Genomic DNA, 26990 nt, shown 5'->3' with positions numbered 1-26990 from the left:
TGGGAAGTGACAGGGGTTTTGTTTGAGGCAGCATCTGTCTTGAGTACTGTCACGCTTGTCTGGTTCAGTGCTCTCTGGACACTGAGCTATTCATTTCAATTCAATTCTGCTTTACCCTGCCCTACCTTTCCCTGCATTACAACTTGCCCAGCAGCTCTCCCAAATTAGGGAAAGCAGAATTCACCTTCTGGCCCAGGGATTCCTGCCCCTGGCCTTCCTCGCTGGCCTTTTTGCCCATCAAAGCCATTTGGTCCAGGATGCCCAGCGAGTCCTTTTAAACCCTTTTGTCCTGAAATCAAAATGAAATACATAAAAAGGCTGTCAGAGCACTAAAATGTGTGATCTAAGGATTTTATCTTTATTCCATGCTAATTCATTTACCTTGAAAACAAGCTGATTTCATCTGCTTCTAACACTTTGGGCAAGAGCCACTGCCCAAGTCATAAACAAATGCATGGTTGCTGTTTTTCTAAATGAACATGTTCCCTATTCCATTAACAGCAGACTGCAAATCACCAGTGTCAGTTAGGAAAAAAGTATTTCCTACAACATTTTCATGTTACAGGCCATGAACAGTATTAACCTAGTGAATGACAGGTGTCAAGTTCTTTTACTCTTCTGTGCTATGTCCTGCTTCTGGAATGGTGCAGATGAGCTCAGCACACTCATGTCTGTATAAATTTTTGTTCCCACCCACCACACTGATGTTAGGGAGATGTGTAACACCATATTACACAGCTTGAATATCCACTCTCTCCCTTTCTTCTGATTTGCTTGAATATTTCAAATGTCTCGGAGGCGATCACTTTGCTAGTTCCTGGGTGAGTTCTTTGAATTTAAATTAAGTAAGTTGAAGTAATGATGATAACTATTGAGATTTTAGGGCTCAATTGCAAGTTGCCATGAGCAATACAGTTTTAGAAATTACAGACTTGCGGCATATCTTTGCCTTGCACGTCTCTTTCTCCGGGTATGGAGATGTACATACTCCAGGCCTCACCCAAGTCCAGCCATATTTTACAGACTCTCTCATGCATTTTCATTGAGGCAGGGAGTTGGAAGCTACCTTGATTTAATTATTTCCATAGAGGCTGCCTGCACACCTGCAAATGGCAGCTGTCTGGCCAAGATTCTATTGGAGACTACATTCCTACGTATTTGCAGTTTTACACTTTGAAACATGTATTTTGTTGAAAAACTAGAATAGCATAGCTTTTTAGGATAGCCTCTTTTCTTTAATTCTCAACTTAAAACTCCATTTCAGTATAAATCAAAAATTATTCAATGTATAAACATACCTTGAACACCTTTAAAACCTGGGGGACCTGGATTTCCAGGATATGGTGATGTAATGCAGACAGTTTCACCTGAAGCAAGAGGGAGAAGATTGGCCTATTGACTTTAGATTAACTGGAGTCTGAGCACTTACTGTAATATTTCTGGGGAACGACCCAGCCACATGTGCAAATGTGCAGTGACTGTTTTTGCACATTGTTATTTCTATATTACTGAAGTTTTGATGGGGAATCTTAAAATATATTTCTCTTTATACTTTCTGTGGTATATTGGTAATTCTTCAAATCTTTGTAATGCAGTTTTATTTTTTAAATACAAAGGTTTTTTTAATTGTCATGGCAATTTGTTTTACAATACTCTCTATTGCAAGAAAGAAATAATATTTTCATTTCAATTCTATCTACAACTATCACTGACTTATTTTGCTAAGCATTTTTATAACCAAAAACCCCAGGCCAAGATTTAAGTATAAATTGTGTTTTCCTATAAATTATTTTAACTCTAAGTGAATAGCTCTATATGTATACATATAGATATGCATATAGAATAATACATTCTTATAAAATATAATACATATTAAACCATGATGGATGCCACCAAACACCCAAACGTGTATTTTGCTATTTCATTCTTAACATAAACATTCAAAATTACCTTTCTGACCTTTTGGACCAGGTGGCCCAACATTACCCATATCACCAAAGTCTCCAGGGCTACCTCTGGCTCCTGGTGACCCAGGAAGCCCCAAACCAGGCAATCCCATCTGGCCTTTTACCCCAGGAGGTCCCGGGAGCCCAGGGAATCCTTTATCACCCGGAATTGCTACTCCAGAATCGCCCTGAAATATAAATTCTCAGTAAGTAACAAGAGCTAATTTCTCTCCTTTCTTTGATTATGAAAAAGCAGGTTAGAGAATTATCTGGAGAAACACTTTCACAATGGAAAGACTACATGGATGACATTCGTATTTTTAAACATTCAAAGGCAATAGGAACAAGGGGTTTGTGTATTTTTTGTTTCCGGACCCTGTAATATTGGCACACAGAATTGCAGAGATTATCATCAGGAGTACCAAAATAAACAGAAATACTTACAAGAAACTAATTTTTTAATGCATAAAAGCTTTCATAATCTTTCATAAGATAATAACTTAATTGAAATGGAAAAAGTCTGGGGAAGTCAAACATACCTCGGCTCCTTTTTCCCCTGGCAATCCTAGTTCCCCATCTCTGCCATCAGGACCTCTTTGGCCTGGAAATCCTGGAAGCCCAGTAGGTCCTCTTTCACCTTTTAATCCTTAAAATATTTTTTGGGGAAAAAATTAATATTTGCTGTAATTTTAGGGGGAGGAGATATTTGTGCTTAAAGAAATTCTGGATAACCGTTGATCCTATCTCCATAATAATTCCCAGTCCTTGAATTCACATTCCTTAACGAGGCATTTTAGGCTTAGAAAGGCAGTTTGTATTTGGATGCCTGATGAAACAACTTGGTCTCTCTGTAAGAGAGATGTTCACAGGCACCACAGGAATGTGGCTTTTGTCTATGCTATACACAGAGTTAAAATATTTCACTATTGAAACACATCACAGATTTATTCTTGATTTCAGTGAAGTCAGGATATAGCAGTGCTATATGATACAGAATAGTTGCATCAATATTCCCCAAAGGTTTTTGGTTTTTTTCCCCCCATGGATTTTCTTGCACGAATATTTATGACAAGGTAAGTTTTACATCAAGGACAGTAAAACTATTCTAACACAAAGATTCATTCTGCTGTGTCAAGAAATCCTTTGCAAATAAAAGCAAATGTTTTCCCCTGTTCCAACATCTGTAAAAAAACCCACAGGCATCCAAAGCTAAGCTAACTTTTTATAAACAATAAGGACAATCTTCTGTGAATAACTATTTTAGCCTTTCTGACTAGGCTTTGCCATCAAATTGCTGTAGTTTATTGTTCTCTTTTTCTTTTGCTTTTGCAAATCATAACCATAACTGTGGAGAGGTTTTGATCTATTTAATTACAAGAATTCCAGTTGTGCAACTGGTGGCCTATTGTTTCTCTTCAATGCCTGGTCAAGAGTAATTTTTAGAAATAGGAGAGGAATCTGAATAGTCACTGAGACTGAAGTTTTCCCAAGAAGAATGTTGGTGGCCTAATATGAGATAACAGCTATGATATTGGTATATGACAGTTCAGGAGGTGGCTTCTGTTCAATAATATTTCTTCATTATTTCACAGTATTTGTATTCTGCTTAGTCTTTGCTGTACAGACCTCTGAAAGACCCCAATTATCAAATGCATGGCACGAAAAGTCATTTGTTTGCGTTAATAACATGCTGTTAAAACTGTTTTATGGCTCAACTATAGAGAAAAAAACATAAAACACTGTGTTGATCTTGTGTTTAGCAAGAAGAGATGGTACCAAGAGAGCAGTTTGGATATAAATGCCCTCTAGGTTTCAGTGACTTACTGAGCTAATGGATTTAGTAAAAAGTAAATTAATGTTTTTCTCACACTATTGCCTAGACATTGTATAGGAAAACAAAAAGGTTAACAGTAAAATGTGTGTTTACCTTTTATTCTAACTCTTGCTGGATCACCCTTCTCTCCTTTTTCCCCATGCTGTCCAGCAGAACCAGGAGTCCCCTAATTGACAAAGAAAAGAGTTGTCATTTATCTCCAGCAAGGAATCGAAGTGGGAATTGAAGGGAAAATTAGATATCTATCTCTTGCATGGTTTCTTCAAAAAAGACCAATTAAGTAACCAAAAGGACACACTGGTCTCTTTTGATGGTCAAAAAGAGGAGTGTGAATGGCATGTGGTCTTTTCAGGCTGACTCTGCCACGTGCACAAATACACAACTGTGCTGGTTTTGCATTAATTGAGGAGGGAAGAAGCCACTCACAGAAATTATTTTTCTGAGAGCCGAGAGCTGCTGAGAGCTTCCTCCATGCCTAATAACACCAATCACTGACTCATTTTGAATATTGACACTTTGCTAAACCACTAGAAAGCTGAACATGCCCCTGTGAACTCACATGTTAAAAATGAACAAACCCTGGGAAATCTCAAATTGGCAAACCAAAATCACTACAACAACTGAAAGAAATTGTAATGCCAGAGCACTGGGCCCACAGCTGCACAGATGTGGGACTGCAAATGTAAGAATATCAAGAGACAAATGGTTCATTAAGTCTTTCCACTGCAGACTTCAACCCACTGAGGAAGGGAATCTCTGGAGAGTGGTGACTGCTGGATGAGGCTGTCCTCCCAGAAGTGAACACAGCAGGAAGTAAGTGATGCTTTTTTTCCTGAATTAAAACTCACAAAGCCACCAATAAAAAATGTAATTTAGTTAGGTCCATTCTTGGATGAATATATGGCTTGAAAGGTTTAGAGGGCAAAATAAATACTTTTCTATTTTTTTTTATGCTGATTTTTGTTTTCAGCTGTCCAAGCAGGGGGTACTATTCATATCATCTTTGGTCAAGGTCTGATCTTGGAACAGTATACGTGGATCAAGACAACCATGTGAAATTTACATAGAAGGAAAAGGCCACTAAGGTACAAAAACTGGGTTATTATTTAGGCAGCTTCCTCTGTTACTGAGAATCTTTCCCTTAAAAATGGGTGGAGCAAAACCAGTCAGTAATGGGATTGACAATTTTAAATCAGGCAGCAGACTTCTGAAAAATGTGTATCTGAAACTAGAAGTGACTATTTGTTAAAATGTCTAGATCTTCAAGTAGGCAGTGATGAGTTATTAGTGTCTGAAAAGAAAATGAAATATTTGGAAGAAAAGAGAGTAGAAAAATGGCAAAAAACGGTTTATTAGACCAAAGCACTTTTGTACGGAAGTGAATGATTTCCTTCCGAAGTGATTACTTTGTCCTTGTTTCTCAATTAAGTAACCTAAGAACAGCAAAATTCAGGACAAAGCTTCAAGCCTTACTTCAGAGCCACAAGGGCTAAAACATACTCTCAAAATAACAAAAACACCAGAATCTCACATACACCACTCAGGTTATAGGGTTTTAAGAAAAAAAAGAGAGTAAATGCAAATCTCCTAATGAAACTATCAGAACTTGAATGAGAGCCCTTCCACCTCCTTCTCTCAGACTTACAATGGATTTGTTTGCTTTTTTTTCTTTTGAAAGAACATGTTCTGGAAACTTTTAAGTAATTCCTTATGTGAGCAAACAGTTCTGCTATTAAAACAAACCCAAATCTCAAAAAAAAAAAAAAACCAAAAACCAACCAAGAACAACAACAACAACAACAAAAAAAAAAAGGCACAAAACCCCCTCTAAACCTGCCCCTCAAAACAACCCAAAAACCTAAACATAATGCAATGGTTATAAAGCAGGGCATATCTACCTATATTTTCAAAGAAAAACCTTTCACACACAAGAAAGTGTATTTAAAATACCTTCTATTTGGCATTATTTTGGCATGCAGCATGCTGGATGTACATTCCATATGTCAGATCAGAAGAAGTAGATCAAAATCACCACAAGGCCAATAAATTATCATATACTGTATTCCTAAAGCAGGTAAATTAAGTGGTGTTTTGAATTACTGCTCACTCTGGGGACTAAGATAAACTATATGAAGCACATTAAAGAAAAAATATCTACTCCCAAAAGGAAAAGCTTGTTTCACTAGACTGTTTTAAGCTAAAGTAGATAAAAGTTCAGATAATTTTCCAGGGCACTTTCTCTACCATTCTTCTTAAATTCCTCCTGAGCTGAGAGGTAGCTTGATGTTGTTTACTGAAGCTGATGAAAAGCACTCACAGGGAGCCCTGGTGATCCCACTGCACCAGATAAGCCTGGGTCGCCCTTTTCTCCATGTCTTCCAGGGTATCCCATTTGTCCTTTCCTTCCTGGAGTGCCTGGAGGTCCTTGCACACCACGGGGACCAGGAGGACCAGCACCACATGAGCAGAGGCCTTGACTTCCTACATTAAAGTGTCAATATTACATTGAAACAGCTCAAAAATTAATACACAAAAAATAATGCTGTTCTTTTTGTTTCATGTGTGAGTAGTGCACCACATTTAGACCATTTTATCTCACCTGCAGAGGATTATCAGTCCCCCTTTACAGTGCTGAGTAACTCTGCACTAACAGGACTCTGCTGACTCAGAAGCCCCAATACCAACATTAACTCTATACTTTGATGGGCCTAAACCTCCAAGTTACCATGAACTTCTTGCACATTTAGATTTGACACTCCTGGCAAAGGTTTCATACTCAAATTGTTGTTATCCAGGCCAACTTACCCTTCTCTCCTTTTGCCCCTTTTCTTCCTGGAAGGCCAATCTGACCTTTTGGTCCAGGTTCTCCAGGCATCCCTCTGTCAGTACAGATTACACCTTTGAAAAAGCAAATTTTCCAGCCAGTATAAGTCAGGTTTACTGTTTCCCCAGCTTAGGTCATGTGTCCTCCTCTCCCTTCTCTTGTTACTCTCACATAAAAAGTTAGTGATATTAATTAATGCTCTACAAGTTGTTGCTTATAGATTATACTGCAACAGACAGTATGGCTAGAGTTGATGTTGAGACACTGCTTGTCATTGCCACTGTTATTTTTTTCTACTGGAAACTTTACTTTTTTCCTTTTCTAAAGGATGCAGATTTGAGTTCCCTCCTCAGTATTTTTAACTTGAACAGTTAAAAAATATTCTATTAGACCAAAGCACTTTTAAAGTTTAATTTTAATGTGTGTTACTTTTGCGGGTTTAAATCACCCAGAAAACGATGAAAATCTTGAAATCTTGCTGATCAAAAGCTAATAGGAAAAATATGGTTTCAACATCCTATGAAAACTTTGAAATAGCTGTCAAAATGCACTTTTCAATTCTCTGTATTTGTAGCACCAACAAAAGCAATGGATATATTAATCTGCAGAATTCTGTTCTTGGTATATGAATTGCTATTGAACCTACTGGGTAGTCCAGGTAAGCCTTGTCTTCCTGGCTGCCCTGGTAGGCCTGGTGGTCCAGGAAATCCCGGTCTTCCTGGGATTAATTGACCTGTTCCAGGCAAACCAGGGTCCCCTTGAAAGCCTTGAGGTCCTGGTGCCCCACTTACTCCTGGCAAGCCAGGAAGACCTGAAAAAAAAAAGGTAAACAGCCCACACAGCATTAATGTGAGATATCAAGGAGGAAACTCCAGACCATTCAGGTCTGCCCTGAAGAATAGTTTCTATATAACTAATGCTTGAATCCAAATCCTTAGGTTTTTCAGGATCCACAAGAAAAGAGGTTCCTGCTGTAGACCTTCAAATGCTTCTTTTCCTCCTTCCCTCCATTATCTCTTTTGCAGACATCCCAGTTGCTCCAGCTCCTCATCCAGAGCAAAGCCATCCTCAGCACATCCCTTTGTATCTTTTTGAGATGGAGGGCATTTAAGCACACCACTCCAGACACAGTTATACCATGGATTTACCATGGTGGTATTCTCCTTTGTCTTCTGTTCCTTTTATAGTCATTCCTAATGTTCTGCTGGGATAATTTTGTTTCTTTTTCTGGTTATTAAGTGCTGAGTTAATATTTTTACTGAACAGTCTGTACAGTTAGTGACTTGCACCAAGCAAGACCAAAGAACAGTTTTCTTTCAGCTGCTTTCTTTCCTTCCGGTGTATAGTTCACATTTATCCTCTACTTCTCTTACTTGTTCCATCATATCCTGGTCTTCCTAGAAGGCCTGAAGGACCTATTGGTCCGACTGACCCCATTTCACCAACAGGACCTGGAAATCCAGGATCTCCTCGTGGACCTACAGAGAATTACAGAAACCTGTGAGTTGAACACCTTATGGAATTGACAGCTTAAATCTAAATTAAGCTGCAACCAAAATTATAATTTGGAAACTGCACAAGAGTAAAATAACTTATGAAGCATTTTAAAATGTGTAACAATTTAATTTTAAGGTGGGAGGATTTGGTTACTTTTCTATGGATTCCAGCCCATTTCACAAGCACATTTTTAACTCTTCATCACTTTGTAGAAGTATCTTTGTGCTATGTATTACAAAATGCTGAGAGAAATGTTTGGCTAAAATAAACATGTGTAGCATTTAAAATAAATATGGATTTCATGTTATGTGCTTTGGCACTACACACAGGGAGGCAATTTCAGGATCACCTTAGTTGAAATTATTCAGATTTTTAAAAGTATATTTTCAAAATTTCTACAAATAATAAAATTTAAAACTGCAATTTCATACTGATAAAGAAAATCTGAATCAGATGCAAATAGCTTCATTAAATTAGAAAAATAAAAGTGTCAGTAGTTTTGTTCTCTATTGTTCTAAAGGCCTCTTTCTCTGAAGATTGTATCCACTCACACACCATGTACATGACTGAATGTTACTTGAGATATTAAACATTGGGTCGTTTGCTGTATGGGCTGGAAACCATGGTAATCTGTGGAAAAAAATTAATTTATTTTAGGATAAGGCCCCTATATAATGGGGAGGTTCTGCTGAACTGGGGTTCTGTTGTAACTTCTGTGATCACAAGAAATTTCTAGGGCTGTACTAGAAATACAATTTATGATGAGCTCTCAGTTGAAATATTTCACAAGACAAACTCTTTAAGTATTCGATGCAAAAGCACAACCTTGCAGGAAGCAGACCTGGCTGTTCCCCACTGCTTCCTGCTATGAAATAAGAATTTCCACACATCTTTTCACCCATTACATGAGTAAGATGGGGATAAAGGGAGCTGGGATATTAAAACCCAGCCTGAGGTTTAGGGAGGAAGGTAATAAATTGACAGGTATTCTGGTGAGAGTACTAGTCCAGGATTTTCCCCCTGCAAACAGGAAGCTTGCTTGTAGTCTAAAATCTGTGTGTTGTGGCAATACTGAAAACAGGAATCCTAAATGACAATGGGAAGGCAGGTGTTCTTATTTGCTGTCCATTAACCAACAAGGGCTTATTTTTCATTGATTTTTTGTAGCTATGCTTAGGTCCAAGAACAAGAGAGTCCTTCAGATCCAGTTGTGACTGTATGCACAAAGATCTTTCGCACAAACAAACATTTAATGTGACACTTGTATGTTTAATATAACTCCAGGAAGATCAGCAAGACAAACACAAAATGTGGCTGAATCCCTGTGACCACTGGAAGTATTTTAGGATTCTGTCCCCTGAAGAACCCTAAAATACTCCTTTTTAAAAATAACCCAATTTCAGACATCTTAGCAAAACAGGTCCTGCACATTATACAGCACAAAGACTAGTCAAAAATGGATATAACCTTTTATAGGAAGAAGTGGAGTTCCAACAGCTCCAGGAGGACCTGGGGGCCCTTTTTCTCCTGGATCCCCCTGTAAGAGTCCAACAATAATTTTTTTAATATACAAATATATGGTGTAGAATGTTACTAGAATGTAACTAAATATTTCAACAGTGGGGAGATATATAAGGATGTGACACACACCGCACAGGAAACTTGATTTTGACACTTTGCAGCATTTAAAACCAAGCAAAAAGATTTAAAATAGTCATTATCTTTCAGGATACCAGTGGCTAAAAGTAATACAGCTATCACACATATCTATTTGGCTCTTCAGAACATGTGACTGCTGTATTTGATTTCATTCATTTATTGTAAATATGACTTAACTACAGTAAATCAGTATCCATTTAATTGAGAAATTTTGATTTAACAACCAATCTGTAATTAAAAATTACAGAAATTCTATATCAGGATTAGGAAATTACTTCTATGACAGATAAGCATAAAGAAAGTTTCACTGTCTGACAGCTATTATCAGTAAGAGATACTCAAAGCTCTTACAAGAAGTTTAAAACATCTGCATTAGGGAAACATGAAAGTGTTTACTAATGGTGAGGAAAATCACTTCTGCTTGGAGGTTTTCTAAATTAACTTGGATTTTGCTACTTAGAATTGCAAGTGAAGTGGATTTTGGGAAGTCTTTTATGTGGCAAATTGTATTAGACCTTTTGCTTTGTAGATTAGAAATCCGCTCTCCTTTTTCAGCAAATGGGAAATAAGAAAACAAGAGTGTCAATGTGGGAACTGCGTAGTCAGGCTGCATTCCCTGACTGGACTCCAGGGCCTTTTAGGACACAGACAAGGACAACTGGATACCCATTCTTACACAAGTGAAAACAAGGCCTCTATGCCTCTTTCTTAGCTTTTTTTTTTTTTTTTTTTTTTTTTTTTTTAAATAATATCTCTACAGTAGTTAGACAGTTCTGTCACTGACTGCTGCTGTCACTTGATCTCTGGCCTGTTTCCTTTGACTGTATCTTGCAGAATGAAAAAATATCTTTGTGTCCTGAAATGTCACTAGACTGACACCTGGGTCTTCTGAAATTGTTTTAAGCATCTCTTCCACACTTTAAATATTTTTCTGTTGTACTGCTTAGCCCTGGACTTTGACACCTACACTTCTAATCCCAAGTGGAAAGCAGCAGGTACTGCAAAATAAAAGACAGTTAGTTAGTGTCATCTAAGTGAGCCAAAGTAGGAAATGTTTAAACACAGCTGGTATGAAGGAGTCCACTTCCTTACCATTCTGGTAAACATCTTGGAACAATTACTTGAGTGAACATATTGAGATTTTGGTAAATCATGCCAAGAAATTTTGCTAAATCATGTAAAGAGGCCCATCTGAATGGAATTTTGCCACCTCATTTGGGGCCAGTTTTCATCCTCGTTTACAGGATCATGCTATTAATTAAATAGCAGCTTCTTTTACCTCCCATACCTCCCTGGGGAATGCAGCTCAACTGTGAATACCTTGCAGCGTACTACAATTCATGGATTAGGTAGCTATGCTGGTATACTTACAGGTAACTATTGGGATTAACAATTCCTATAGTATGTAAAATAGAATTTCCATTCTCATCTGTACCAGCCAGGAATGTTTTCTTACATTGCTATTTACTACCATGGTGATGAATAATTATAACTATCATGAAAACAGTAAGCATTTACAGAAATTATGACTGTATAAAGGGAAATGGCCTGATAAGTGGGTACATTTGGGAGGAAATATTGGCACAGAGGGGATTGGGGTGTGAATGTGTCACATTTTTTACCTGAATGCCTGGATAGCCAGGTTGTCCAGGAAAACCAGCAAACCCTGTTTCACCCTGGAAAGGATCACATAAATACAATTTGATTAATCTGTTAAGACATAATTAATTGAGTAAAACCCAGTAAGGCAGTTATTCAGTACTGTCATGTTATAATTGTGTCCAGAGAATTCACTGGGTTTGTACAGGAGGTGGTGTTTCACAGACTCTCCTGTGTTGGAAAATTCACAGCATGTATTGCTAGGTTATTCAGACAGTGCTCAGCAGATTCAGTGAAGCTGGGGCACAGAATTAGCTGGAATACATACCAGCAGACTCTGATAGACTGTCTGCTTAATACAGCTAAAATTAGTTTGCTGCTTGCTGAATGATTCTCTTAAACTACTGCATGGAAAGCAGCTGCACATCAGCTCTCTTCTCTTTTTATGATTTTCTAATATACTCATCCAGCCAGTACTCAAACTCTTTAGGTAGGCAAGAGTGAAAAACAAAGTGAAAAGTATTTTTGCAGATAAAACAGTCACCTGGAACATAACTCTGCAGGCAAATATTTATACATTAATGGGATTTATGAACAGCATGATCACTATCTTTACTAGAGTTGGGCAAGATACAGATCCATATGCATACATCTATTGTTCTTTATTCCAGTAAGATGTTGTAAGTTCATAATAAAATTTAGCAGCCTTAGCATCACTGGAATTTCTCAAGCCCAAAACATGAACAAAACATGCATGCACCACAAAATTGCACAAACAATGTCACCATTAAAAACAAAGTTGACATGCTGCATAACTTTTCTATTATGCTGTATGTGTGTCCCACTGACTTTTTCTCCTCCTTGCAACTTCAGATCCCCTTGGCAAATTTCAGCCAAATTTCAGAGTGGCAGAATTTCAAAGACACAGAGTTCATGCAGCTTCCGTGGCAACAGGTAGCAGAATAGAAAAGAAGGAATGCAATCTGAGCGGTGAAGTATGTGGAAATTCCAAATCTGGATAAATCCACTGAAAACAAAATCTCATTGATCCCACTATTCAGAGAGCTGCTTATATTTTCTGCCTCCATACCTTCATTCCAGGAAAACCTGCAGGTCCATAAGAACCAGGATGACCCTAATAAAAGCAAGTAGACTGTAAGCTAAAACAGTAAAAACTTATTTAAAATTAAACTATTCAGAACTACTGATAGTTAATGTTACATAGATAAATATTACTTGGGATATCTTCCAAAAACTTTGAAAAGCTTTTGCAAATAGTTTCTGTGAGAAATGTACAAGAATTAGAACTATAGACCAAAGCAAGCCAGTCAAGTTTTCACTTAATTTTTTTACCATATGTCATCAAGCACAGTAGTGGAATACTGCTCCACTTCAGCACTGTTAGGCAAATCCAGCACAAGTAAAGTTGCTGTAAAAAATTGGCATCAGCATGTATGGAGAACATTAAAATTACTGTGTTAGCACTGTGCTGTTCCAGAGCAGCTTTGTGCTGGTCCAAATATTTAGAGGATAACCCTACAGATTTACTTTTTTTCCAAGGAAAGTCTGTATGAGTTTATGTTTAAGTCTGAGACAGGGTAAATCTCAGGGCAAGTCTCCTAAATATTCTATACAGGAAGCAAGACAGATTAGTTTAAAAAATCCTTAAAGTCTTTCTTGAAATCTGCATAATTATAGTGTATTTGAGATATAATTTATTGTGCAACTTTCTTACCTGCAATCCAGGGAATCCAGGAAGGCCTTTTTCACCTTTTTCTCCTCTCCCAAGTATGCCCTAGAGGAGTCAAAATAGGTTTTTTAACCAAGATGCTCAGTGAAGTGTGCCATACATTTTAATTTTTGTGCATGTTTAATAAATGATGTATACATTACATAGATGGATCTTGTTTCACTTGTGAGGCTTAGTCACTGGGGCTGACTTCACACAGCATCACCAGGAGTGCCTAAGTAGTTTCAGTTATTTGAGAAAACTGCTCTGGTGTATTCTCTAAGCTCCATATTATTTCAGCAGTTGAATTTATATCTATTTTTCCTGAAGTTCTGGGCATTGTTGAGCTGCTTCAGTTGATTTCTCTGTTCCTGCTTATGACTAACAAGTGCATGTATTGTCATCTACATAGACAACATGCATACAAAGCCCATCTTTTTCAATGTAAATATGATAGAAAAAGATTAGCTTTGTTCTCTTTTCCAGTGCCAATTAACAGTGGTCTTTTTATGATGGAAAATGAACTTCTGAAATAGTGCCAGACTTCCAACTCAGAAATGTGATGTTCATGCTTCTTGTTTCTTCTCTTCTACTACAAAGCTACATAAGTTTTTAGCATAAACCAGAGTCATTCCTTTGTCTCCAATTTCCTCTTTTTTTCTGAAATCCGGCAGCTTCCTGCCTATGGATTTTCCTCTTCTGGCACGTCGATGTTTAAATTTATCTTGTTGACAGAAAGAAAATGTAGAATAGACAGTAAAAAGTAACCTTCTCTCCAAACAGTTAACTCTGCCTTCTCTACCCTTGGGGATATTCACAATGTCAAGTTCAAGTCATCCCTCAACCTTCTGTGGTAAATATACATCATGCCCCACTAAGAACACATTAAGATCTTCTCTATTTCTCTTCCTGAGGAAAAATAATCTGTACTTGTATTTTCTTCACAGTTCCAATCCTTTATGTCAACAGCCCAACTGGCAACAACACTGACTTTTTGCTACCAGGCAACACTCAATAGGTATGTATAAAACAGACTCAGAAAGATTTTTCCAAATAGTTTTAAATATTTTTGCTTTCACACTGATTTAGGCAGTGATTAAATTTCACAGCAAAAAATGCTGTGCTTTAGAAGTTTAACATAATAACCACACAAGGACTTTGCCAGCACCATGGGAAAAAAAAGTCCCATTACTTACTTTGGGTCCAGGTGGCCCTCTGTATCCTGTTACTCCAGGTAATCCTTTTTGGCCCTACATATGAAAGGAAAGGGTTTGTGCATATTAATATGCAGGATATGCCTATGTGCTGCTTGACTTTTTTCAAGTCCTACTCTGAATTAGAAGCGTTAAATGGTATGTTTTTAAGCACTGGGTGTACTTCTTTAGGTGTCCTAGACACAAGAAAAGCAAGAAAAACCTTTATGTACTTATCTTTATTTCTGTTAATGCTGTCAAACTAGCATAATGACTGTGGAGGGAGATTTATCACTTTTCACTTCCAAGGATCTACAAGTCAGGGCTTTGTTCCTACAAACATGCACAACAGTAGTTTTTTTAATTTGCTGCTCTTTTTGGTTTGATGCAAGTACTCACAAGCATAAACCTACACTTTGGAGCACAGCCCCACTCTGAATGGCTGCTTATATGGCCATGATTGTGTCGTGTTGTGGAGCAGCAAATGTCCCACTTCCCAGGAACATGGGGAGTTTATGGAGGTTCTTTTGGTCCTTTCCCTCTCTTCCTATACCTGTACAGCAGCTGTTTGCATGATCAAAGCCCTAGGTCCAACATGAGAAATCTACTGGCTTCCTGAGTTGAGGCTGCAAGGAGCTGGCAATGCCAACATCACCTTTTCACTTGTCTATGAGGAAATCAGACTTGAGGATGCAGAGGACTCTGTAACAATATAGGGCTCTGTAACACAGTTTTTGTTTAAAAAAACCATGGGTTACAAACATTCTAATGTTCCAAGCCACTCAGCTGTAGCTATGGCAGGTGTGATCTTGAAGAAGTACAAGTTGTTCAGGAAAGTTGTGGATGCCCCATTCTTGGAAATGTTCAAGGCCAGTTTGGATGAGGCTTTGAGCAATCTGGTCTAGTGGAAGGTGTCCCTGCCTATGGCAGAGGGTTGGGACTAGCTGATCTTTAAGGACTCTTCCAACCCAAACCATTCTATGATTCTGTGACAAAACTTGCAATTAAAACTAACAACAAAATCACACTTGATTTTTATATTAAAAAGAGCACCCTAGAAGGGTTAGGGTTAGGGTTAGTTCAAAACTGTAGATTGGAGTACAGTTGCCCGTGATATGCAAAATTTATATTGTATTAAATAAGTAAAGTATTAGTGAAGAGCCACAAAGGGATTCAATATCACAGTAATAAAATTTGCCAAGATGCCTGAAATATGATTTGCTAATGACAAAAACTGAAGAAAACCAAAGCAAGGGCAGTATCTCCTTTCTGCATCAGGACAGTCTTCCCTCCAGGACATGAGCTAAAGTACACATGGGGTGTCCTCTCCTGAAAGCTTGTAGGAAGGGTGCTGAACACAGGATTCTGCTGCAGCTGGTGGTTTCTTACAGAAAGATAGGTATATCTTATGCCATCCTTGCAAAAATTACATCACAGGATTGTACTGGCCAGGTTGAGCACTGGTAAATATGATGAAAAATTAACACCTTTTGTCCTTTGAACAGCTGAGCTCCAGGAGGTCCAACTAACAGTGGTGACCCAGGTGGCCCAGGCAGTCCAATGTCCCCCTGTGAAAGCCAAAGCAACAGCAATGTTCCATGCAGTATTTCAGTGACACTCAGCTTGTTTTCCTGTTGTACCATAGCACTACATATTTCTGTACTCACTGAAAATATACTAATTACCTGCAGATAAAGGTTTGCACTGAGATCTGTAAGCCTCTTTACCATCTGCCCAGATGAGTAAGGCTGGCAATCTAATCTCCTATTCTCCTGACTCATTAAAAATGATATTACAGCTAAGGAAATAAATGAGAATGCCTGGCTCCTGCTCCAAATCTGCTGTGGGGATAGCAGTTACAGGACTGTCAAATCTCTTATATGTACATACAGTCTCTCATGTTCTAGACCAAAGCCTTTGAGCACAAATTCCTGAATGCAGCTCACTGAAGGAATTCCTTCTGCTCAGAATTAATTGGGTCAATAACTTCTTCTGTTCTAACTTGATTAGCAGGACACAAAGCCACAAATGAATGCATTCCAGGGAACTCAACAAGACTCTATTATTCTTCTAACTCTACAGCAATAATATATTTAATATTATTTGTTTTCTTACCGGCTCCCCCTTTTGTCCATCCACTCCAATCCCTGGATTTCCCTAATTAATAAAGAATGTAAACAGTTTCAGCATGATCAGAAAATATTAACATTAGATTAGAGTTTAATCAAGTAACTCTTTTGAAAAACTTGATAACAAATAAATAAAAGGAACATTTCAAATACTTGTTAAAATTATTATTTCACTAACAGCTTCAGAAGTTATTACCTACCTGTTCACCTGGCAAACCAGGGTAGCCTGGAACACCCTTTAAAAGAGAATGAAGACAAGTCAATATGTCTGATTTAGAGACAGGTTTTGAAAATTATTTCCTCTTGCTCCTAGGACCTAGTGGCAGCATTTTTTCTTGGCGTGTACCTATTCCAAAGTGCAATTCACTTCACTTGGTCAGTGCTTTCAGGAGGGCTGATCTCTGGTTTCCCCCTTTCCTGTCTCCCACAGGTGGTCTTGGGAAAAGGGGTTTAGGAGAGAGCACTGGGAGCATTTCTCCATGACCACAGGCTGCCAGGATGAAACATGTTCACCAAGACATGGGAAGGAACAACATATTCCTCAACTTCCAAACTTATAAGGTAAAGCAAAAATCTATGTTATTACCTGCCTCAAAAATTACTTTTAGGTTTTGATTCACATTAAAACAAGTTCTAAAATGGGTAGACAAGAACGAATGCATATCCTAATGCAAGGCTGTATAACTGTGGGGATCTTACAGGCAAGCCTGGATGGCCTGGGTATCCAGATGGGCCTGTTGTACCTCTTGACCCCCTAGGTCCCTGGAAAAGATTGAAAAAGGTCTTTTTGTGAACACAGAAAGAATTTGCCTTTTTCCACACAAACCCAGCCCCTCTAAAGCACCTTGGACTCAGCCTACTGGCCACTGGATTCCACCCACAGCCCAAAGCTTACACCATGCCTGCAATCTCCCTGTGACTAGAGCAGCCCAGCACCAGCTTCTGGGTAATGCTGGACAAGGCACAGTTCTGAGCTGTTAATGCACTGAGTGTTCACTTTATCAGCAATTCTGCTGTGCTGCAGGGACTTGTTACAATTCATCAGTGAATGCCTTTTTGAAGGGTATAACAAGAGGAACCCAAAGGCATCAAGAATGTGATTCAGCCACAAAATTAAACTCTCTCTTCTTCTTTCATGTTCTTATGGCTGGAATATAATATAGTGCTACTTATTCTTGGGAGACCCATCAGATACTGTAGAAAAAGTTTTCACATCTAGAATTTCACAGAGAAAATACTCTGTGAATACCAGGGCAACAGCTGCTCCACACACAGCTAATGCAGGTGAGGATGGTCTGTTTCTACTCCCTTTCAGCCAACATGAACTAGCCATGGGAACAGACTATATAGACTTGATGTTTCTGAGACTTTATTCTGGAATTTTGCTATTTAAGGCAGGCAGAGAGAAACCCCAATATTTCTTACCATAGAAAGGAGAAAAAATGGAAGATCTTGAAGACAAAAAGCAGTTACAGAACCCACTGACTGTACTTACAGGCATGCCAGGGGGTCCAGGATCACCTCTCTCTCCCTGTAATGACAGTCATTGGCAAATGAACCAGTTCAAACTTTCTTGTGGGTATTTTTTAACAGATTCTAAGATCATAAAGTAGCTGTTAGAGTTGTATATGTGTTTTTAAATTTTTTCCACTAAGTTTATAGCTAGTGAGGTGTAATGGAACAATGACATTTACCATACATGTTTTCCTACAAATAGATGATTTTTTCACAATCAAAGTGAAAAGTCTGAAGTCCTTACCGGAAGTCCTTTTCCAAAATGTAAAATATACACTGAATTTCCTTTTTCTCCTTTTTGCCCTGGAATTCCCTGTAAAGAAAAAGAGTCTTTTAAAACACGATCTGCTTACTGATATCCTACATTTCCATGGAGAATGTATAACTTCTCAAACTGTGACTTTCTGGTGCCCCTATATCACAAGGAGTCCACTAGGGTCACAAACTATCATTTTATCTAACAAAACCTTCAGTACAGTTGAGCAAACCAGGTTCCCACAGCTTCTGGACTCCTGCTCTGTTAAGGTGCTCCTTAGCACTTGAGTCCTTCAATATTCTACAATCTTCACAAATCTTGCCCTTAGTATCAACATGCCTTCTTTTTCTTTCAGGGAGGCAGTGGCTTTAAGTACTAGCACTCTGCCTTCCATGAAAGTTCATTGTGTGATTCAGAAGAATTTAAAGTGATACTGCATACAGATAAAAAAAAAATAGAAGTATGGACTGTATTAGATGCATAGTAATCAATATTTTGAATGTTGAATTGTTATTTCTGATGTTTTTTCATTTGAAATCCAAATACAGTGGATATAATTTAACTAGAGTTAACCACCTGAATACTGAGTTCAATAAAATGGGACACTGTCAACCACTTTAAAACTGTACTGGTACAGTGTTCATATCATCATAAACTGACTGCTCAAATCCTGCAGTCAAAATGAATCAGGGAAGGTATTTCTCCCTGGATTGGTACAACAAAAGGAAGAATTACAGCTGTCTGCAGCTGGATATAGCTACAGTAGATTGGATACAGATTACAGGTAAACAACAGCTGCTAGGGAACACATTAAACAAATGAAAACTTGTTTTTGTCTTTAGTTATTTTACATGTGGTTTCTTCTATAATAAAAACTTTTTGTTAGATTCAGTTTGTTATCTTCTATATGACTTAGGTAAGGCCTTACAGATAGAAATTACTTTATTTTCCAAGAAGGTCAATGAAGTAAAGCCAATATGTACACGGTGTTAAATAAAATTATATGGGACAATGTTATAAAAAAGAATTAGATAAAAATGTTGGCTGTAATATACAGTCAAGTTAGTACATGGTGCAAGAAATCAATTTAAAAATAGGCAATCTGCATAGAGGTTGGAAGAACATTCTTGCACACAAGAAAATATGGTTACTCTGTGTTTTTCTGGGTAGCCAAATGAATTTGCACTGGAATTTTAGTATGCAATCCAAGGCTACATGCCTATTGTGTCTCCCTGTTCCTGTAGGCTGCAAATACTTTTCTAGGCCTTCCAAAGAGCACATTCCTGAAATTGGTAGGACTTAAGCTGTCCCATGTTCCATTTTTCCTTTATGCCACTTGCCTAATTACAAAAAGTAAAACTCTATTTTGAAGACCATAGTATGTAAGAAAATACAGGCAAAATTAGAGTTTCAGCAGAAGTAACAAGTTACTTGCAGAGGTATTACAAATTAGGTTATTAGTAAATTTATAATGTTGTGTCTTTCATAGCATGAAACTGTATTTTATTTTAATTGCTATTATCTTTTATAACATCACTACACTCTTGAACCCTCTCCACAATTTTCTAATGGCTGAATTCAGCATTTTATTTAGCTCTCACTAAACACATTTGATTTTTCATGCAAACTGCAGTTGTTTTTATTGTGTAACTTAAAAGATTTCAGGGAAGCTGTTAGACTAACTAATCAGCTCTTATTCATTCAGAACTAAAACTTGTTTCCACAATAAATCAAAGACTGGTGACTAGAACTGTTCAGCAAAATTTCTTTGGAGCTACAATAATTTCTTTCCCTTAATGACTAGAATCTTTTTATCTTCAGTAGTTGAGTACTGCTAACACAGCTACTTAAACAATTTTAAAGTGCCTTCCATTTTACCAGAAAAAGTAAACAAATATTAAAGTGCTAATTTCAAACATTTTAACTGTGGAACGATCTCTGCAAATACAGATACATGTCTAGGCAAGACTAGGAGTGCACAGAGCACATATGTGTAAAAAAGTGGTACCAAATCTTAGAGTGAAACAGGACTTAGCCTTGTTGAACCTTCCACTTATTTCTAAGTCATCTCATGTATGTCCCTGCTAGTCATGCCTTTAAGAAATTTTAAGTATTATTGAATGGTAAGGGGGTTTCAAGCTACTCCTTTTCAGCTGGAGTGGCAATTCTGGGGAAACAAGACAGAAGTTAACTTACAAGGCAGCCATATGTACTTCAAGGATATAGAAGCTTATTTCACTTTCAAGCTTAATCTGTTAAGGCAGTGTTTTACTCCCATTAACCTAAGTATTCCTGGGAATTCCCTGTGCAGCACTGTAAAGCTGATGCCACAGTATAAGAGTCATTTAAAGAGCTGTTAGGAGGGGAAATGCATGTGCACAGTGGGGATGCCTTTCACATACATAAGGACCTCTTGGTCCCATGTAACCGTTTTCTCCTGGGAATCCTGGGTCTCCCCTCGAGCCATTGCAGCCATCCAAACCATGCTTGCCTCTGGGTCCTTCCCTTCCTGGGAGGCCCTGAAAGACAGTTTAATATTGATGAGAAATACACCATGATTAATGGGAAATTACTTTTTAAATTAACAGAACAGTTCAGAAACAGAGATATCTCAGATGTGAATGAGATGGCTTCTAACAGTGGTGCTGGTTTCAAATTCTTTTTGCATTAGAAATGTCTTCTATTCTGAATAGATTTTTTGTGGGGTAGAACAAATGAGGTAAGTCTTTTGTTTATTTTTATTTTAATTCTGTTAATAAAGTTTTCTTTATACCCTTAAAAGGGTATAAAGTTTTTCCCTCCTGTTTTCCCCTCCTCCTAATCCATATCTCACAGCAGAAAATGAGTAAATAATTCTACTGGGTGCACTGGTGACATGGCCAAGACTAGACCCACTACAGCTATAAAGCCAAAAAAACCCACCAAAACCCCCCCCCAAAAAAAAAAAAAATTTCAAGCAGCCTCATGCTTTTTAATTGTTAGGATAAAACAAGTAAAAAGAGGACATAGCTTGACCCAGGCACATAGTAATTACAGAGATTGTAGTTTTTCTAACCTAGTAATAACTAACCGGTGTCCAGATAAGGATTAGTTCTACTAAAAGTTAGGAACTGGGCAATGAAACAATGAGATTTTTCTTGGAATGATCTTCCTGTTAGAGGAGAAAACCTATTTTTCACAGATTTAAAGATTTTTGTAATGACAAAATATTAATTTTGACACAAATTTTTTTTAGGGGGGGGGAGGGGGAAGTCTGAAAAATCGTCAAGAGAGTATGCTGGTGATTTACCTGAAACACTTTTGTCAGTTCTGTCTTCTTCTTGTCTGTAAATACTTCAGTCTAATTTGTGGACACTGTTTTTAAATTAACATTCTTTGCAAAAAGAATGTACATTTCTTGGGAAAACTTCCCTTTTTTTGTGCCACATTCTGGGCTTGTGACCTCTGCACTATCCAGACATTTTGGAAACAATCTCACTGTCAAATGTGGACAGCTGACAAGCAGATGCTACAACACCCACTCAGCTTTTGGTTCTGTTTTTACTTTCAAAATTCAGCATTTTAACTTTGTTTGATCCACATGAAACTGGTAGCATCACAGGAATTCAGTTCTAGCAGGGTATTTTGAAAAATGCATTATCTAAGATACTATTTCACCAGTTTTCACAATTGAAGAAGACATTGAAACAAATACATTATCATATGCTTACAAAGACATATTTAGGACCCACTTTGTTTATTCAGTCCCTATTCAGGTTAAAATTACTGGACTCAGAGGTTGGGCTTCTTCCTGCAAAAGGACTACAAGCAAAAATCAGAATGTCTGAACAAAAAGCAGTGCATTGTTTGAGATATTTTCAGAGATGTTAAGAATGAACCAAGCAAACTACAGTGTGCTATAGAACCTGAGAGAAGAAATACTCTTTTAAGCCTAGTGGTATTCTCTGCCTTCACTGCCCCACTCCTGCATGAAAATTCTGTACTTACCTCTTTAGGATTTGATGGTGCTTGTTATCAACAGGAAACACAGTTGAAGTTAACCTAGTTATTTTACATTTTTCAAAATGTGTAACTCCCTGAGAGAAATGTTAGAGGACTTGCTATGAATTTATAGGACCTGTAATTTTTTATAAAGAAATATTTGTTTAATACGTACAGGAACACCATCTAAACCAGGAAATCCTGGGACTCCAGTTGGGCCCTAAAAACAGGTGATATGAAAAAACAAAGTTGATGAGGTCATTACTTAAAATGAATGAAAAACAAGAATATGTGCTACTAAATAGCAAGAAACAAAAATCCAGTCTTGTTTAAAATACAAATCAAAAGCCATATTTTCAGAAATTAAGTATCTGAAAAAAACTTCTATGGGTCTAGCAGAAGACTAGTGCCAACAGTTCCCCATGTAACAGGTGGTGCTAACACCTAATACTCAATAGCTATTCATACTCCAAAGATTATAAAATGACAGAACAGGAAGTTACCTGTAACTTATAAAATATTTCTGTACATAGTTTCACAATCCTACTCCTGTTTTAATAAAATTTTTGTTACAGCATTTACATTTCAGGTGTGCTAGATACTGACATTAGTGATTTCACTCTGAGATCAGTTAAATTAGACTATTAAAACTAATATGAAGTACCAAGGGCCAGGGATTGTACAGATATGAAAGATATGAATCCGAACTGCAATTTATACTCTCTAAGTGGTAATAAAATTCTGTTTAGTGCAGCATTTTTAAAAGCACCATACTGCTCCCTCCAGCTCCACATTTTTACACATTCTTTGAGATTAAGGAGGATGACGTGATATGTGACAATCAGAGTCTGTCCGTCCACCATATTTCACATCTTCTGACAATTCTAATTCTGCAATCCACAGCAAAAAATCTCCTGAAATATTTTTTCAAGAAATATTTGTAATTACCTTCTGAGAGAATTTTGTGTGAGCAAGAGTATAGTTTGGCAAAAGCTTTTTGATCATTCAGGTTCTGTTTCACTTATCAACATTTAACATTACACACTCTATATACCTAAAAGAGCTGTCTGTGGTGTTTCCTACCTTATCACCTTTTTCTCCAGCTGGCCCAGGCTTCCCATTCTCACCTCTCTGTCCTTTCTCCCCTGGCAGACCAGCTGGTCCTGTAGATCCCAAGGACCCAATTGGACCTTGAGCTCCCAGCTCACCAGGCTGACCCTGAAAAGAGTCCAAAGAAGTGAATGACTACTGCTGTAACCCCCACAGCAATTCAGACATGACCCTGTGCATAAAAGAAGACTTACAGTGTATAAATATTCATGATTCAAATCAGCTGCTGGACAGCCTGCAAAACTGTCTCACAAATTAGGTGCTGTAGGACCTTCAAATTTAACAACTTAGTGAAGGTGATCATTTCTTTTCACCTTCATCAGGTCTCCAAGACCACCTCTCTGAGATGCTTGGGATAACCTCCAAGTCTTCCTGGCTCCAGCAATTTAAGTATCACCTTTTGCAAGCCTAGGACTTCAATGAGCATTGTGTTTTCCCACCAGAAACATGAGGAGCCCTTTTAGACAAAGGGACTTTGTACACAATTAGAACAATCTAGCAAGTTCTCTCTTTCAAGTCATAATATGCCAATTAAGTTTGTCTAGCTCCCATTTTTCATAATCACTCTCATATCTTAGTGCCTCATATAAAACTTGTGAAGTTCCTGGAAAAAAATATAATAGCTTACATATAGCTATATAATAGCTAACATATTTACAGAAAGTATAAATTTTAATAGATCGTGTTAAAATGTTTTGGGAGGTTAAAGAATGCAATTTATCTATAAATGGCTCTAAATCGAGTATTTGTACCTTCATCACCATACAATCTCCATAGATTTCTATTAACTTTTCCAAGGTAATATACATTCTCCTAAAGCAAAATTGCTCCCCATGCCAACTGGATTTTTCAGTCTATAACACTGGTGTGCAGTTGTTTCAGATGTGTTGCAGTTCTTGTTCTGTGCTGCTCAACAACTATGCAATCATAGATTCAAAGTGCTGAATGAAGCAAGCTTTCTAATCAGGCTTCACATGTGAGCTGTCTACACTTCCACCCTACAAAAATCTATGTATTTGCAGGTCTTTGTTTTGCTTATATATCTTTTTCATTTTCTATCAATATCCTTGTTTACCTATAACTTGTTCTGTTTCCAAACTGAAGACTGTTTTGCTTTAAAGACTTCATCCATTAATTATACTAAATTATTATAACTATAATTAATTATATTAGTTACACCGTATGTATAATCAATCAACAATTCATTATAGTATAGAATTAATTATTATAATTATCATAATACTGTATTTTAAAAGGAGCAAAAGGAAACCTCACACATTCCTGAGAAAACCATATGGCATTAGGACCACTTGAGGGCAGTAAAAGATATTTCAGTATTCACAGAAATAACAGACTATATCTTTACTTTTATGAATGGGTTGAAGGAAGAAAAAAAAAGATGGAAATTAAAGATGATTGAAAGATATGTAACTTCAGGAAGCAAAAGAACTGAATGCTTCTCAGTATAAACATTTCAGCAGTCTGTCTGGACAAAATCTTGTTAATTACAACCAGGGACTTAAGCTTCTTTTACTTTTTATTTATTTTCTCGTTGTCTTTTTAAAATCAGTGTGATTTGATAGTGAAAAGAAGTGAAAAAAATGTATGGTATGCATCATTCAATTAAATCAACAAATCAACAGAGAAGTTAATTTAATACATGTTTGAACAGGAACATATTATAGGTTCCTTCCACAGTGGAAGTAGGGCTGGATGACCAGTGGCCCTTAAACGATGAACAAGAACTTAGTCCAGAGGCTGGGAAAAGAAGTCCTACACTTAGAAATAAGGACCACCTGAAAAAAAAGAATCCTCATATGAGTCATATTCCATTTATCTTTACTTGCTCCTCTCACTTCAGCCTTGATCCTGCTTCCAGAGAAATCACTGACAAAAATTCCAAGGCAGACATAGCATGTTGTCTTCTCTAACAGGTAAAATTTTTGTGATACCAGAATTTCAGCAGTGTAAAATATTGTGCAAAATAAGTGTTACTGGTATTAAAAGCTGATGATTCTGCATCCTTGTTAACAGGGAATGGACAGTTGGGATTCTGGGTGTTGAGTGTTTGCTTGCATGAGGAGTTGCAGCCTGTCTACTCACAGAGACTTACTCATTCTATGTTAGAATGAATTTATTAATTGAAGTACTTCTAAGGTAGCTATTATGCCCTTTAAATACTTGATTGAAAAAATAATTGGACAACCATTTTAATTAAAGAATCATTTTGAGTACAAGTGAAATGAATCAGACAAATACTATAAAATACAACTCTTTGAACCATTAACTTTACTGGAAGTGGTATGGCTTTTTAGTTCTCTAAACTATCTATTACCTTGCAAAATGCATCATTTATCAACAGGAAAAGAAAAGAATAAGATGTTCTGCACTAAGTTTTTAATGCGTTTGTATTTTAGTGCATTTTGTTGACAACAGGTTTCTGCACCAACTTCAGTATTTTTATAAATAGTGTATATGCTCTGCACTCAAGAGTTGAAAGAGAAAATTTTCAAAACAGGTTATATCCTTTGGACAGTTAAGAAACATGATTTTTATTGCACACACAAAAAAAAAAAACAACGAAAAAAACAAAAAAAACCAAACAACTGAGACACTGTAGACATTCTATGGTAGTTATTATAATTAAAAAATTAACACTTCCAGGACATGTAGTCCTTTAGGCTGGTAAAATGTCTTCATTTGCTGCTACTCTGTGAATTTAATTGACTTCATGGTCTTCAGTAGAAGGTAGTGAAGTCATAGAAGAGAGTCACTGAATTCAGAATTCACAATGGGTTTGGCAGCTGATACAACTTTAGCATGCCATGTGAAGCTGATGGATTCTCTCTCTTTCTTTCAGCTCAAAGACTGATAATGACTGGAGCTTTGTTAAGACCAAACTGATACCATGCCATAACATCTATTATCACATCTATTATTTGTGCCCATCCAATGTGACTACCACAGCATTACAGTCTCAGGACAGCTGTAAAAATAAAGAGGATGAAGGTAGTCATGCTCATGTGGAAATGACAAATTAGCTCAGATAAAATGAACAGAATATTATGCCCACTCTGCCATCTGATGCCAATAAATTCCTCTAGGTTTTCAGTGCCTTGTTAATTGTCTAGGTCAGGAGCTACCATGCCAAGACTGTGGTCTGTTATTTTAGCATATCCTGGGCTTGACCTGCAGGAAGAAATTGACTTTAAGAAAAACAAGACTATATTTTTTTTAATTAACTATGCTTCCTAAGACTAAGACTGCAAGTACTTCAGAATCATGCAACAAAACATTTAAGGCTGTTTGGAAAAGGCAATGGCCAAGGTTAACTGGATTTTTTTTTTTTTTATGCATGAGACTGAAGAGCATCTGATTTTGAAAATGCCTTGAGCACTTAGCTGTCTCAAGCACGATGTTTTAAAGGAGTCTTAACTGGAAATATAAAAAGTCATGCTACTCAAGTGAACTGACTTCCTTCTCATTATCAGAAAAGTCAAAAGAAGCCCAGTTATCACCTTCAATGAGGACAGTACCCTGTGTTACAGGCTATGGAGATGTACCAGTGATTTGTGAAAAGCACTTACTTTCTGTTCATGAGAACAAAAGTGAAAATGCCCAGCAGTTCCACACAGATGCTAGGCAAATAATACATCAGCCCTTTCCACTGTGCACTGGACTCTGGCTTGTAACCAGTCTTTCTCATTTCACCAGGATC

At 37.3% G+C, this 26990-nt stretch overlaps 1 protein-coding gene across 1 annotated transcript in view; it reads right to left on the bottom strand.

Moving 5' to 3' along the window:
• COL4A4 (collagen type IV alpha 4 chain) overlaps positions 1 to 26990 on the bottom strand; it is a 69525-nt gene that overhangs the window by 29270 nt on the left and 13265 nt on the right. Inside the window, exons 5-27 of the mRNA XM_050977960.1 lie at positions 23246 to 23380; positions 22338 to 22382; positions 20584 to 20700; positions 18170 to 18238; positions 17906 to 17941; positions 17110 to 17172; positions 16611 to 16646; positions 16397 to 16438; positions 15769 to 15849; positions 14285 to 14338; positions 13095 to 13154; positions 12450 to 12494; positions 11383 to 11436; positions 9569 to 9638; positions 7978 to 8082; positions 7251 to 7415; positions 6586 to 6678; positions 6098 to 6261; positions 3874 to 3946; positions 2486 to 2592; positions 1951 to 2134; positions 1299 to 1367; positions 185 to 289 (exon numbers count right to left, since the gene is read on the bottom strand). Of these exons, the coding sequence (XP_050833917.1) occupies positions 185 to 289; positions 1299 to 1367; positions 1951 to 2134; positions 2486 to 2592; positions 3874 to 3946; positions 6098 to 6261; positions 6586 to 6678; positions 7251 to 7415; positions 7978 to 8082; positions 9569 to 9638; positions 11383 to 11436; positions 12450 to 12494; positions 13095 to 13154; positions 14285 to 14338; positions 15769 to 15849; positions 16397 to 16438; positions 16611 to 16646; positions 17110 to 17172; positions 17906 to 17941; positions 18170 to 18238; positions 20584 to 20700; positions 22338 to 22382; positions 23246 to 23380 (1972 nt within the window). The remainder of the gene's footprint in view (positions 1 to 184; positions 290 to 1298; positions 1368 to 1950; positions 2135 to 2485; positions 2593 to 3873; positions 3947 to 6097; positions 6262 to 6585; positions 6679 to 7250; positions 7416 to 7977; positions 8083 to 9568; positions 9639 to 11382; positions 11437 to 12449; positions 12495 to 13094; positions 13155 to 14284; positions 14339 to 15768; positions 15850 to 16396; positions 16439 to 16610; positions 16647 to 17109; positions 17173 to 17905; positions 17942 to 18169; positions 18239 to 20583; positions 20701 to 22337; positions 22383 to 23245; positions 23381 to 26990) is intronic.

This window comes from Serinus canaria, chromosome 9, assembly GCF_022539315.1.
Source record: "Serinus canaria isolate serCan28SL12 chromosome 9, serCan2020, whole genome shotgun sequence".
Classification (NCBI taxonomy): Eukaryota; Metazoa; Chordata; class Aves; order Passeriformes; family Fringillidae; genus Serinus; species Serinus canaria.
The sequence above is the reverse complement of the archived record's forward strand: the minus strand, read 5'-3'. Positions and strand labels throughout refer to the sequence as shown.